The sequence below is a fragment of the Rhododendron vialii genome, chromosome 1a (genome assembly GCF_030253575.1).
Source record: "Rhododendron vialii isolate Sample 1 chromosome 1a, ASM3025357v1".
NCBI classification, from domain to species: Eukaryota; Viridiplantae; Streptophyta; class Magnoliopsida; order Ericales; family Ericaceae; genus Rhododendron; species Rhododendron vialii.
This window is the reverse complement of record NC_080557.1, coordinates 19,401,327-19,417,214: the sequence shown is the minus strand read 5'-3', so window position 1 is coordinate 19,417,214 and position 15,888 is coordinate 19,401,327. Positions and strand designations below refer to the sequence as shown.

At 37.4% G+C, this 15,888-nt stretch overlaps 1 protein-coding gene across 1 annotated transcript; it reads right to left on the bottom strand.

The window, feature by feature from the left end:
- Nucleotides 1–1,438: 1,438 nt before the first annotated feature.
- Nucleotides 1,439–2,935, bottom strand: LOC131318830 (uncharacterized). Its single transcript, XM_058348828.1, has one exon. The coding sequence runs from the start codon at nt 2,586–2,588 to the stop codon at nt 1,722–1,724; it is 867 nt and encodes a 288-aa protein (XP_058204811.1). The 5' UTR covers nt 2,589–2,935; the 3' UTR covers nt 1,439–1,721.
- Between the last annotated feature and the right edge of the window lie 12,953 nt (nt 2,936–15,888).

Genomic DNA, 15,888 nt, shown 5'->3' with positions numbered 1-15,888 from the left:
TTCTTGGCAAGGGGAACAGGCATGAGGGGTTGTGTACTGGTGGAATAATTCGGTCTATCAATCTCACGAGTCATGACTGCAAGGGGATATGGTAGAAAATCTATTCCCCAAGTTTACTACTAGGTTTTTTGTTGCGTTTTTATATTTTCATCGTTGTTTCGAATAGGGAAATGATTCATAATAACTCTGAATTTTATGAGGTTTATGCGCGTTTGATTTTCTGCATGTGGACGTTAGGAATTAGTAAAATATTTTTTCTTTATTTGCTGAATCAAGTAATTAACCAAATCAATGAGTATGCTTGCTATTTTTTCTTTATTTTCTTTTGGATCAGCAAAAGAATTTTATTAATCTCTGAACAAAAAGTAACAAAGATTAAACGGGAATGGAGGAGAAAAAGGCATCAACCAAAAACCTACATCCCAACTATGTTGGCATGTGCCTAGGCTAAAAACAATCACATGCCACCTGCTACCAAAGAAAGAAAAGAGTTGGCAAGGAGCCAACCACAACCGAAAACTATTAACCAAATACATCATCAGGAGCATCATTGTAAACCAAAAAGGGATGAATTTGAAACCACCATATCGCCACACTCAAATGAACTTGGAATCGTTGGACAAAGGGTTGAGATATTGCACATGAGCCCACTATGGTGTGTGCTGAATGTTTGAGCCGTGCCTTCAGGCACGGGCATGCACTAGTTCAATCAAATACTAAGATGGTCTAAAAGTAGAAAGACACAAAAGTAAGCTGTTGATTATTTTTTGGATAAATTACAGGCCAGTCTAAAAACTGCCGTTTAATTCCTATTAAGGAGTATAATTTATCTTTATTTACTTGCAAATGTATATAGGAAAGTGTAGACCTCCTGATGCATTTTTATATTGGACTGAAGTTTTTGGAAATATGAGTCAATTACATGGACTGACACATAATTTATCCATATTTTTCTTGGGATATCTCATGATATTCTGGCTAAGTTCCACTAGCTAAGGGTTTTTTTAAATTTTTTCTGATTTTGTCTTTATTCAATTATTTTTTCATTTGTTTATTTTGCAACTAACTTTTATGAATTATTAATTCGCATTGACCATACGAATTAGAAAGTAGAAAATTATGATTCTTATCTAAATATTTTTGAAAATATCTTAGATAAGAGCAAGTCCACCTGTTAAGGAAATGGGGGGACCAGTTGTGAACAGCGCTATACTTTGCACAATTCGGGCCCGTCTGTTCGGCCATCCGACGGCTCAGATCTCATCTCATTAATGTAGAACGACAACCTGATTAAAATTGGGCAAAACCCACATTGAAAGGTATGGTGGAGGGGCGGGAAAAGATTGGGCGGCGAATAATGGCGGTGGTTGGTGAATTAGTTATAAACAAGAGTTTAATTTATACTTGGTTGAGCTGAGGTCCTTACAGCATTTTAGAATTTGAAGGACAAATTTATGCATTCACATTATAAAAATCAGGAGTGTAACGTAAAGTCCATTCCAAAAAGTGAAACTCCGAGTACCTGCTTTTTTTCTTCTTCTTCTTCTAGTCCTACGTATTCACTCAAATATTATAATGGGACAGAACGCTTGAAAGTAAAATAAAATAAAATAAAAGGAAACAAAAAAAATTGAAAAAAAAATACAAAGGGCAAAAGCGTACTTTCGTTGTATAGTCGTAATTACCGTTGGGGTAGCAGTCGTAGTCAACGGTCATCGCGTTTAATGGTTGTGGTTGGACCTCCCAAAATCGGCGAGTTTTCTCGACCTATTCGCACAGAACGCCGCCGCCGTCGACAGGTTCACCGGGAACCTAATCTCACCTGAGAACGCCATCTCCGGCGTTACACCTTTCTGGTTCCAGTTCCGACTGGGGCTCGCACGCACCAGCGGACTCAAACAGAACGTCATTCCCGAGATATTACCACTGCGCGACTGACTCAGGCGTCCTCCGGCTCCGTGCCGTGACGCCGCCCTCCTCGGCGTCTGCCACCAGCTCCGCGACGACGCCGACGAATACACGCTCGATCCGTCGAACCAATCCGCCACGTCGCCGTAATCGGAAACCCTAGCCGGAGACATTCCCCGATCTCGGTTCCGACCAATTCTCCGGCCGAATCCGGCCGCCGACTCCTTCTTCCGGTGGCCGGAGAGCATGTTGGAGAACCAAGACCCCGTCGACGCTGCGCTCGAATTCACGGAATTCAGATCCGAGTCCACCGTCTTCTTCCTCGCTTTGGATCTGAACAGCAATCGGGAGAAGAGAGAGAATCGAGCAGTACTCTTGATCTTCTCTTTCGCCGGCGAATTGATATCGTAAGCGCGAGTAGGGCCTACTTGAGGAGTACTGAAGAATAACTGATCCTTGAGACTCTGGCGGTGGCGATTCCAGTCCGAATTCTGACGGCAGACGTACGGCGGCGAGACGGAACGGGGGAAGAGGAGCGGCGGCGGCGGAAGGTGCGAGTCGGAATTCCGGCGATCGTCTTGGGCTTGGGCGGCGACAAGGATGAAAAGGCGTTCACGGAGACATGAAGCGCAGACGCCGACGCTGCTGCTGAAATCGGTGAGGTGTTTCTTACACCTCATTTGTATGCTCTACTTATGTCACCTGTGTGTACATATGTATGTATGTATGTGTTGTGTGCGTTTAAATATCTGAGTGAATGTGAATTATACTACTCCGTGTAGTATTCCCAAATATCGGTTGGAATATGAAGTTGTTCTACTTGGGCTTCTCTGCTGCGGAATTTCTGGGTCTTGTTTCCGCTGAAATGTGTGAGAGCTGAGGGATCTGATGAGGAAATCGAAGGGGGTGTTTTATGTTGTGTTTGTCTGCTTCCTATTTTAGAGAGAGAGAGAGAGAGAGAGAGAGAGAGAGAGGGGGGACAGCGATGAAGGGAAGAGTGTAGGGTGGGGGGAGCCTTTATTTTGAACGTGTATTTGTGGGCATATCATATTGGTGGGCAATCGGTTTTTTTTCTTCTCCTTCTTCGGAAATTTTTCAGTCCCGGGTCGATACTACGTTATTCGGCTGACGTAGTGTCTAAGCGGATATATTTGAGCCGTTTAAAAATGTATTAGACGATTCAAATTTAAAACACTATCTCTTCTCTCATCCTCACACTCTCTCTCTCCCTCCTTTTTTTTTCTCTCTAAATTTGAGCCGTTCAAAATCGAAATGAACAGTCCGAATACACCGAAAGGACACCATGTGATACCCGCTCGATACTGAAAAAAATTTTCCCTTTTTATTTCTGATCGCGATTTCCATCAAATAACTATGGATATATTACACTGACTTTCCCTCAAGTTTCGACAAATACACTGGTCTCGCTTCTGGTTTTAAAATTACTACTTTGATATCCCTTAATATTGAAATTATAGTGGAGGATATATTCTCTCTCTCTTTTTTTTTTATTGATAACCGAATGTTTGGGCTAGCTTGCGCGCACCTCAACTAATTTCAGGGCCCTAAAATTAATGACTAGGCATAACCTCCGATGGCCTGGTTGGCCTCCTTTAGATTCGAAATTCGTTAGACAATTTCAATAAATATGCCGACGTCAAGAACTTCTAAATGGTCAATATCCAGATTGTCCGTCAACACATTTCACCAAATGCAATAGAAATAATAAGGGAATTGATATTCGACCTCTCTTTTTTGATGCAGGCGCTCCACTTTAAATGTGAAGTTACTAGTAACTTCATGAACAAAATGGAGCGCCTGTATCAAAAAATGGAGCGTGAATATTAATTTTCAATAATAAATGCTTCTTTCTATTGTTTTTTCCCTCGGCAATGCTATGAGTACTTACATCATGCATGGTGGGGTGGGCAACGGTTTTGTCCAGTTAACTATGGACCAGTTTGATATGACTTTTAAATGCATTAAGTTTGTACGAAAAAGTGTACAACATTAGATTGCAACTCATTTGATACAATTATCTGAAGATAAATGCATTTCGATATCATATCAAATGATATCCAATCAACATGATTTTTAACATGGTCAATGTTCTCGACGAGTCCTAAAAAGTGAACGGTTCTAATCATTGTTGTGGACCCAAAAAGGACCCACAAATGCAAGGGCAAAGTCAAGAATTTTGGTTAGTGGGATCAAAAATTAGATTCATATGCACTATATTTTTCTACGCACAAATCCAAAAATAATTAAATGAAGAGATTAATTATAAGATCGATATGCACTAATAATTCATTTTTGCCTCATAATTGGCCCCAAAAGATTTGCTATATTTGAAAAATAATGCATGATAGTCTCATTTCTAGTACTATCAACTCTCGAAAAGAAGAGAATACTTTGAATTTCTATGCATTTAAAATAAATTGGTGCAATTTTGAGATTTTTTGCGGGGTCAAAATAGTAAAATTTGGTTGCAAACTATCAAATGTTCTTGTGAAAAATCTGTGGACACCACCCTAAAGGGGCATCACCACACAGATATCCTCGCTACATGTTTCCTTGCCATAAACTCGAAATCGTGGATGTTCCCATGGTTAAAAACATCACCACACGATAACAAGCACTATTGAATAGAGTTGCCACTTTGTTTATTAAAACTAACAAAAATATGTAGAGATTCCGGGAAGGTATTAGGCACCTCTCTCCGCCCGATCTCTAAACCGACCCATAATCATTCAACACACAATTAATATTTGTTTTATTTAATTTCAAAAATAAACTGATTATTTAAGCCTTTAAACAATTTAATAGGTGACCCAGGACAGTAATTAAATCATATGTAACATAAACAAATGAAAGCAGAATCTATCTCATCGGATGGATTCCACGGTCGGTGAATGGGTGTCATGACCGTGGGATCCCACTGGATTAATGTATTAGCTGACTAAACAAAGTCTCGGGCTGTGCTCTTCCTCACACCAGATTATGAATAGTTAATAGAAAGAACAGATTAAATGCAAAAGGCGGAAATTAAATCAAACCATAGGCCTCTGGACCTCACCACCTTGATCCCTCAGAGATTGATTGCGGATAATGGTGGTTGATTGTGTTGGTCAACTTCACAAAACACTAGAACAGAGTGGGTTCTTTGGGGGGTTTTTACTCTCAAATGCGGCTATTCACAAGACATTAGGGCTTCTACATAGGATTGATAGGAGATGATTTCTGTAAAATTTGGGGGCGGGTGATGGAGTGGAGAGATGTGTATTTCGGAGCTCTAGAGGACCACTATTTATAAGGTTTCGAATGGCCGATTAAACAGACGAGATTAGCCCAATTGACATGGAAGTTTAGGGCTTTAAGACCTCTATGGTAAGTGTATTCGTAGCCCCGAAGTAATGGTTTGTGGCTGCTAGGGTTTGGACGAATGGATCATAAAGCTGTTGAACATTCTAGAATCTGGAAAACATCGATCTGCTGGCCGAAGAAAGGATGTTTCGACCGAGAAATGGATTTCATGGCCGAAAAAATGGATTTCCAAGCAGGAGACCAAATTTCACGGGCTCGCTCCGGATACTCCCAAACCCAATTTTTCGTGTTCTTTGGACCGTTGGAAAGCTTGTTAAGTCTATTTTCTAACCCAAGTAGTTTGGTTCAAAAATATTTTCTACATCAAAGGATATGACGATTATTCCCTCATTTCAAGTCGGATTAAGGCTTATTATATATCAATAAAGAGGGTTTTGAAAGTACTACATGATGGTGGACTCCGACCATAAAAATAAGAAAATTTTATTTATAAAAAATAGGCTGAAAGCAGACTTAATTGAAGACCGACGGTGCTACTAAGGCTAAAATGCGTGTCAGCACATTTCTATCCACTCTAAGTGTCGTTTCACACTCGTACCCCTTGTTCCAAAGTGCTCTTTCATCCCTTAAGAGTTCCAAAAAGTTCCTAAGGCTTTCATGAAGTCAACCACAATAACTGAAAACCTGCTCATCATCGGAATCGTTTCTAAGGTGGGGCTTGAAATATTTGTTAGGCCAAATTAGGGTGTCTACAAAGTCAAAGTGAGTGGGGTCTCTTGTCCCTTAGGGCCCATGCACAAACGGACCAAACTGTTCCATAGTAAACTGAATGGGACCCTGCCCTAGGGTGGTTGGCTATAGCCCATGTAAACTTTGAAAAAAATAAAAAATTTACATGTAAAATTTAGCCCAAATAATTTCAGCCCAACGCATTCCAACCACCAACCCATTTTATTTCATAGCAGATTACATTTGTGGTTCTGCCCTTACGTACATGGGGTGCATACATGAGGTAAAACCCTAAACACTTCACACGTTGGAAAAATAAACTTTGAGGGAGTGTTTGAGCGGGATCTCGGGACCCTGTAGCAGTGTAGTGAGCAAAGTCACTACAAGAAAAAGTCCCAAAAAAATTGACTTTTTGAGCTTTTCCTTGGATATATTTACCAAAATACTTGTGTAAAAGTACTAATTGTTTTACTTTTTTATGTCTCTCGTCGAGATGAACCAATATTACATAAAAGTTTGGTGCAAAACTAACAAACGCGAAATTTTTTTGAATAAAAAGAAAAAAACCAAAAACTATCCACAACTTGTTGGTTAGCGGAAACACTAGTTCACCCAATAATTAATCCCCCTCTAGGAAATAAATTATTCATTGCTTTGAGGGAGATTTAGGATCCTTTTTTGTAAATTTCTTAGGGTCCTTTAAGTTCACTTGTTTATTTATTGATGTCAAAAAATTTCAACATAAAACACATGTATTATGTTGTAGACACCTCAATCTGGGTTTTCAGATTAGTTTACTTTCAGTTTTTGATTCTCCAATGATGAAATGGATTGAGAACACCTCAGAAATGTGGAGTGGTTGAGTTTTAAGTGTTTGACACCCTTTCAAACCTAACCAGAACCCTACTTGCTCGCGTTGGTTCAAGCCCAGCGCACGCTGGTCCATGAGCCACCTGTTGGTCAACGGTCAGCTTGGACCATTGACCAGGGCAAGGGTAGTTGGACAAGCGCGCGCAAGTCCACAACTGGCGCGTGCTGGTCAAGCCTTGTCCCATCACCTTTCTATAGCCTGCATTTGCCATGATCAGAGGACTTTTGGGCATTCATGGAACCTATTATTCGTCTGGAATGCAGTCACCGGACAAAGGGATATTCCTTCTCTCACATCCTCTCCCATCACCTTCCCAACCACATTCCCCCCCGCCCCCCCCCACCTCCCACCTCATTTAATGAGAGGAGACTTTGTTGCCAAGGCAAGCCAGCCATTACTTGGCTGGTGTAAACCCCTCTCTCACGCCTTCCTTTATATATACACCCCTCTTCCACACAAGCAAAGGGTTACAAGTTTTGTTATCATCTTGACACACCAAAAGCATACCAAACAACCCCTAAGGATTGAGAAGCAAGCAACACAACCCTTATTCTTCATCCACCAACTCACAACCACCCTTCAAACATCATCCAATCAACCTTTCAAACTCAAGCTCAACCACTTTTCAAATCTAAAAATCAAAGGTATAAACACCTATTGCATTCCGTTTTGATCCCTGAAGAGGGCTGACAGAGCCAAGGCTAGTAATCAATATTAGTTCTAGCCCTAAAGTTAGCATGGTTTCAAAAACCGTAGTGGCAAGGACCACCGCGCACCGGTCCATAACTCGCGCACGCCACTTCGTGGCTGCGCACACAAATCTTGCATGGGGACTGGGGCCTTGTTATTTTGTGTTGTTATTTGTATATACACCACTGTGAGCATGATAAAAAAAATAGTTTACTGCTTTTCTATGTTAAAACTACTAGTTGTCTTTCAATACTCATTTTTGTTTTGATGGAACCCCTGGGGTCTTTCTGGACATGTCCTAGAGCCTAGGACATGCAAAACCAAACACTGGAAGGATGGCTCAAACTGGCGTGTGCCAGTGGGTGACCTGTGTGCGCTGGTTCATCCTTGGCCAGTGATTGGCCTTTACATGGGTAAATAGGCTTTAAGCCCCTATTTTATCCCTACATTGTTTTATGGAGTGTAGTATTCATTTCATTTGGCCTTCTAGGCCCATTCGATTGTCTGTAACTGTATATTTAACAACCATTTAACTGCGTGATTTGTCTTGAGTGTGCACTGGTTCTTTCAAAGCATAGAGGGATGAAAGTAAGAACTATGGGTTTAAACCCATTTGACGCGTGTTGGTTTGGGATTAATGCGCGTAGGTTTGGTCTGCATGCAGTGACTTGGTCAGTGCATGCTGGTTTCTTTCTAAACACGTCACTCCAAAATAGTGGCCTTCCAAATCTATTTAAATCCCACAGGAGTCTACTTTTATCCTATTCTAATTGTTTTTCGAGCAAGCACGTCATCTATCACATCCTGCAAACTTGTTACAGTTTTAATCCCCTTAAGTTGTTCCCCCGCCCTAAATGACTAAAACTTTATTAATGAAATAGAATCACAAATGTTTTACAAATGCCCGAGTAGAGACCGATCTCCGGATTGGGCGAGAGGAGTGCCTTAAAAACTTTCTCCTCTCGTAATCTGGCTCCCGAACCTAAGATATTCTGGTGACGACGGACTGGAAACAAGCCTTTTTCCAAATCAAATACAGAGTTACGTTTCAAGTTCGGTTCCTTGGGTGGCGGACGTTCAAACCCAAGTAGTGATTCTGAATTGGGCATTTCGCCACGCTCTTTAAAAAGGGTGCACCCACTTATCCTGCGAGATTTTTGGGGCGTGTGCCCACATATATGTAGAGTATAAGGCTCTTATGCAGTTCAATTTTGACATTAACGAAACTAGTTTTAGCATTATTTATTTTCAAAATAGAAAATGAGCAATACACATTATACTCCTAGTCACCTACAAGCCAAAAAATAATAATAATAAACAAGGATTGCCCAACGAATCTTACATGATTGTCTATTTCCCTTTTTCTGATGATTGGTTAATTTAGTCGTTGAGCACTCGTACTCCAGAGATCACACTTGAATTTCTATATATTCCTCTTTTCCCACCTTCAGGGCCCATTTTGGCGGGGAGCGTGGAGATAAGGGTCTTTGCGGATAAGTTAATTCGGAATCACTCTTATCTGATTTTTAGTATCTTCTAGTTCACCTGGATTGCGTATCCAGCGAATAAACTGAGACCTTGTTTGATTTGTAGATTAAAATTTATGAGATTAACAATCCTGGATTTTTTTTTAAACTATAAAATATTATTAACAGTCCTAGTTAATTTAGTCGTTGAGCACTCGTACTCGAGAGATTACACTTGAATTTCTGCATATTCCCCTTTTCTCACCTTTAGGGCCCATTTGGGTGGGGAGTGAGGAGATAAGGGTCTTCATGGATAAGCTAATCCAGGACTACTCTTATCTGATTTTTAGTGTCTCCTAGTTTACCTGGACTGTTTATCCATCGAATAAACTAAGACCTTGTTTGTTCGTAGATTAAAATTTATGGGATTAATAGTCCTGGATTTTTTTTAAACGATAAAATATTATTAACAGTCTTGGAATTGTTAGTCCCTAGACTATTTTTCCTGGGATTAATTCCATCTCTAATTCTACCCGATCCCATGTTTGATTTCCATGGGATTACATAGGGGATAAAGAACAGTTTTTTTTTTAAAACAAATTTTAAAAAAAGTTTCTGAAAATGGTTTTTATGAAAAAATAAAATTTTGAAAAAAGAAGAAGAAGTTGTTCAAAAATAATTAACGAAAACAGTTTTATCACAAAAAATTTGGAAAGAGATTTTTCTACAAAAACTACTTTTTTGAAAAACATTTTTGGAAAAATAGTCTTGAATTATTTTTTTTTAAAAAGTCTTGAAAACATATTCTTTGAAAAAAAAAACTAGTTGTTGAAAAAAAAAAGTTTTGAAAACAATTTTGCAAAAGAAAGTTTTGAAAATTATTTTCCAAAGAAATTATGGAAATAGTTTTTTATTAGAAATATTTTTGAACAACATTTTTTCGGTATAATGTTTTACTAAAGATAATTTTGAAAGTACTTTTTTAAGAACAATTCCAATAACACCCGAATATTTTTTTATAACAATCCCTTCTTTGTTAATCCTATCCAATCTCACCACCCGCCTGGGATTATTTTGTACCTCATATATATAGGGAATTAATACTGGGATTGATAATCCCAACAGTCATTTCGGAAACCAAACGTGAAATAACTTGAGATTAGGTACAGTTAGTTTTTTCCCAGGCAATTAATCCGCGAATCTCAGCCTAAGACCTTTGCAGGGGTCTTGCAAAAACCCACCCCACCCCACATCATTAGCTTACCCAGGTGGGTGCAATTATCGGCATACCCTCAAACCTTTGCAAATTAACTCTTTTTTTGTATTCTCATTGCAAGAATTTATGCGGCAATTAAGTAAATTCTTACATTATTTCTTTATCCACGCACTTTTATCCATTCATGTCAATTTTAAACAAATCTCTTATTAGTTAATCCCTCGTTCTTAACTAATTCTCGCTTATACAAATACAACATTTCCCACCGCATGGCCGAAAAAATATAAAATGAAACATCAAACTGTTAGAGTAGAGTAGAGTAAAGTAGAGTAGGTATTACCAATATCAAACAATATTTGATAGTGAATCAATATTCTCATTAACGACATTAAGCCCGTTCTAGAACATGAAACAAATCTTTATTTTTTAAGAAGGCAATTTCAAGCTCAAAAATAATAGGCTTACTGAAATCTAAAATATGTAATATGAATTTTGTTTGAAAGATCTCGATGAAATCGAAGTATTTATTTTTTAAGAAGGTGTTCTAGAACTAGCCCTCAACCATCAAGAAAATAAAAGGTAACCAAGGATATGCACACATTCTTAATTTGCAGAAAATACATATACAAGAAAAACTTCGTTAAAAATTTAGCAAAAGCTATCAACACAACTGCGTTCAAAACCATTCATGCATAGGAGTACACCTTGATCGAACGGCTCCGCATGCAATTGTGTCCGGAGTTGTATTTTAAAATTGTGTTCGTAGACTTTTTGAGAAAAAAAAATGCAGAATAAAGGTGATGTTTCTGTTTTCAAAATTATGATGTGAATGAAAGGCCCATCAAGGCCCATCATCTCCAATTAGATGGTACTATTTGGCTTGAGAGAACTTTACTTCAATGATGATATGTGAGCTGTATGAGCTGCTTATTAAAAAAAAAGAAAAAGGGTGGAGTGGACAGTTCCAGTCACTTAACCTGGTTTCACTAATTTATCAATTTAGATGCAAGTATAATTTCGAGAATAGACCATCAAATATACTCTGTTTTATTTTTTGTAAAATAATACTTATTTTTTGTTAAATCAAGCATACTCTGTTCATACATGATGTACTAATAAAAATTCGCAATAAATAATAAATAAATATATAATTTGGGCATAAGGTGGACCCCCCTAGCTCAACTGGGTATATATAATTTGTGTGAGAAGCTCATCTTACAATAATAAGATAGATGGTTTGGCAAAAATGAGTCATTTGGCTTATTTTTTTATTTTTATTCAAAAATTTTGTATTTATTAATTTTTCATCAAATTATTGTGGATTATTAATTCATCTCGATGAGAGGAATTAAAAAATTAAAAATTTATAATCCAACCTCAAAATATTTTGAATAAAAACAAAAATAAGCCGAAAAGCTAGATTTTTTTGGCTTATTTTTGTCTTTATTCAAAAAACTACAAGTTTTGATCATAATTTGTTATTTTCGATTCCTCTTGTCAAGACGTATCAATACATAAGTTGTTTTTTTTTGAAAAAAAAAACCATGCCATTTTTTTGAAAAAATACAAAAAAAGTCTAATGACTTATTTTGCCAAACTTGTGAGTGTTTTGGTTTGAAATGAAACAACCATGCCATTTTCTACCAAAAAGTTGTACATTAGTATTTTATATATGAATTGTATTATTTTTGTGGAGTGCAAAATTGTTGTTTATTGATGATTTTGTCAAGAATCTCAAAATATAAAAGTACATGTTTTTTCCACCCGAAACAAAATATTAAACAACTCCTTAAATGAGGGCGTTCGGTTGAAATCTATATATGAGGGGCACACTGTTTACGAGAAGATTCGAATATTTTATGTGATGATTTCTCATATGTCGTAAAATGAGATTCATCATGGTTCTAAAGATGGACCGAGTTGTTCACCTTATAAGTCTCGATATGTGCATCATCCCCGGCAAAACAACAAGTTGATTAGACAAAAATATCCATTTGAACGAATTACATTGGTTCAAAGAAAAAACAGACGGTTACGGTTAAAGTTCTAACTTGTTTTCTCTTACGAGAAATATAATTCAAGCAAGTCTTACTATATCAGAACATCTTGGTTTACTGATTAATTTATAGACCGAAATCTACAAAATAAATAAGTTCAATTGTTAAATAACCTCGTAATGATTTATATTTAATTTACGCCACATGATTGTCACATGAAAAAAAAATCTTTTGAATATATATATATATATATATATATATATATATATATATATATATGTGTTCAATAAAAAACTGTTCGAAACTGTTCGGATCAAGTTCTTTCCGGTCATTTTTTTTGCTAATTTCTTTTGGGTGCCCTTAAAATCACGTTCTAATCACATTGAGTGGCTCGGATTATCAAAATTTGATCGGGAACTATGATGTGTTTTTTTGGGTATCCCCGGAACCGCCCCGTATATATATATATCCCAATTACAAACACTCAGACTTCAGCATTCGGTTGTTTTTGTTTTGTCATCAACCGACAACAGTATCCGGTTGTTAAACAAGACCAAATCTCGGAAACAACACGGGTGAGATAAACGAAATTCACTTTCTATTTTGGAAGTATATATCAGAGTTATGGTCAAAATTGAGAAAGCGACACCCTGGGATTAAACAATTGCGAATTTTAATAAGAGAGACACGAACCAAATATATATATTTAGTATCAAGTTTTTTAGTTGGGGAGGGATTCCAAGATTTCATGTGGAGTAGTACTTGTTTTCTTGTCTTTAGCGTTAGGGCTGTTTCTTAGTTGGTTTGGTGATTTTAAAAGCTTTTCAAAGTCTTTGGTGATAGATCTCTCTCCTCATCTTAACTCGTTCTTTTTACTACTTGCTTTTTAAATGATGTGTCCTGATTTATTTACTGCTATAGGTACCGATGGCTACATGGGGCCCAATAGGGGTCCCGTACGAAAAATCCGAATCGTTCAATAATTTTAAAATACAAATTGAGTGAGCGATGTGGAAAATGACTCAGATTTTCCGTGTGGGGCCCACACGGTACGGCATTGGTATCTTTTCCGTCTGATCCTTTATCATTTCCATTTATTTTACATACGGGCCCCGCGTGGCCATCGGTACGGCGTTGGTATCTTTACCGTCTGTTCCTTTATCATTTCCGTTTATTTTACATGTATTTCAAGCATTATTTAGATTATCCTAAATTAAGGACCTCCTTCTGGATGGATTTTGGAAATATTTGAGCAATAATTCCCTTAGTTTGCATGAAATTTCAATTTTGTCCTTCTATTTTAAAAATAGTCCCTCTGTATGAAATCTCAATTTAAAAAAAAAAATCGTAAATTTGCCTCATCTAGCTATCTACAATAACGACTTTTCATGAGCAAAGCCTGAAATCGTACCATGGCGTATATTTAAAGTTTTAATTTAATTCCATGTAATCCATTTAATACTTAAATTTCTATTGACTAGCACATGCTATGATCTTTGGGATTCTTTGTTTCAAATGAAAATAATTTTTTTTTGTACCTCCATAGGTTGAAGTAAACTGACTGTTACACAATCATTCATTTGGTCGGTCACTATGTGCAGATCTTTTATCTTCTATATATATATAAAATGAGATACATATTATTTCATGACGCGTAATGTTGATGCTAAAATTTGGACGGTTGATCCGAGCACTTTGATGGGATTGCTTCCAAATTTGAACAATCATGTTGAGAGCTTTTGGGAAGGATTTCCTGCAAAACAAGTCCAAGGACCGATGGTGTTTCTGGTCGTGGACCCTTCGATGATCAAGTTAGTCGGTGAACGATTGAGAGAATGTATTGTAAAAGAGGGAAAATAGAGTGTCCACCTTTGATTTTTTTTGCATCAAAGAAGAACATCAATGTGTGTGTGTGTGTGTGTGTGTGTGTATATATATCACTTCGGATCTGTTGAAGGATCCTGGAAATTGCTTTGGTGCGGGACTGTGTTCTCAGCCAGGAAAAGAGAAGGCATTAAAAACACTAAAATTACACTTTCCCCCCACTCGGCTCACACTTGCCCCCTTCGGATGTGATACATGCAGATCGTAATGAAGAGAGAAAACCAGAGAAAGCGACGCGACAAACGAAGAGAACGAAGCAGAAAAACCAAAGAAGAACGAAGAACGAAGAACGAAGAAGAGAACGACGATTCCGCATCCACCACGGTCTCTCTCTCTCTCTCTCTCTCTCTCTCTCTCTCTCTCTCTCTACATATATATATATATCTAAAAATCTGGTTAGGGTTCGAGACCCTTTCAAAATCAGCAAAAATTAGGGCTTTTTTGCCGATTCGAACCTAACTCTCTCTCTCTCTCTCTCTCTCTCTCTCTCTCTCTCTCTATTTATATCTGTATTTTCTGCAAAAACCAGAACACGTTTAAGGGTTTTTTTTTTTTACTCGAACCAAAAAAAGGACTTTTTTTGAATGATGATTTTGATTTCAGGGTTAGTGTTCGAAATGATTTCAATTTTAGGGTTACAAACTAGGTTTCAACTGTATGATAACAAGAGATGCCATTGATCTATATCTGTGTTTGGTAAGCTGCCATTGATCTTAGTAATTTGTGTTTTGTCGAAACTTTATAGATAGTTCAATCTGTCGTTTGTCTCTGTTTTTGCTTTAATGAAATGGTATTGCCTTCAGGTCTAGCATATTTTGGTAGAAAACTCCTTGTTTCATTCTGAACCTTGTTGCCTTATAGTTTTCTTGCCTAATGCTGCCTTTTCCTTACTTGGCTTTCTAGCTGTAACATCTGAGTAATCAATTCAGGCTCAATTTGTTGCTAATTGTTTTCTCTTCTCCCCTTCCTAGCTTGCACATTGTGTTATACGTTCATACTCTACCACCCAAAAAGTATGATAAATGTTAGAAATTTATTATTTTAATATTAAATTTCTGTACATTTTTTGGTGCTAAATTTTACAAGTCACGTGTATATCTGTGTGGGAGACTTTTATCTTAGCATTTATTTGGATATCCATTTGGAATATCATATCTAATCTTGAGATCACATCATTTAATTGTTCGGATATCTAGTAAATCTAGAAGAATCAAGGAGAATCTCTAGTAAATCTAGAAAAATCTAGCAAATCTAGATAGAATCGGGAGCACATATATCTTTCATATCTATCCATATCTAGCAATCTAAGCATATCTATCCATATCTAGCAAATCTATCCATATCCATGTAGATTTAGTCATTAATGGAAATGATATAGTTTGGATTCATATCTATCCTATAAGATTTAGTCATTAATGAAACTATATAGTATGGATTCTTTCTTGCCTATATAAGGCTTGCTTGAGTGGATTTGTATTCAAGAAGCAATCCTAGCCAAAAAACACTTAGCTTAACCATACTCAATTCTCTTCTCCATCTTTGTTCTCTAAAAAACTAGTCGGTGAGTTTTTAATATGTACGTGATAGTCTTGGGCTAAGTGTAAGGGTGTTCTTTTGTGGAGCTTTAGGTTCTCCTACTTGTGCAGAGTAGGTCCGGACCATACGATAAATTATCAGGCTGTTTTTATCCTGGAGGGGACAAGTCATAGATTTTCTACTACACCGGTTTGTTACCGTAGAGGCCTTGAATCTCCTTAAAGAGAGCGAGATTTCAGCGACTCAGTCTGTTAATTTGTCCATTGT

Bases quoted from the DNA above. Each gene is read 5' to 3' on its own strand.
- LOC131318830 (XM_058348828.1), bottom strand. From the start codon at position 2,588: ATGAGGTGTAAGAAACACCTCACCGATTTCAGCAGCAGCGTCGGCGTC.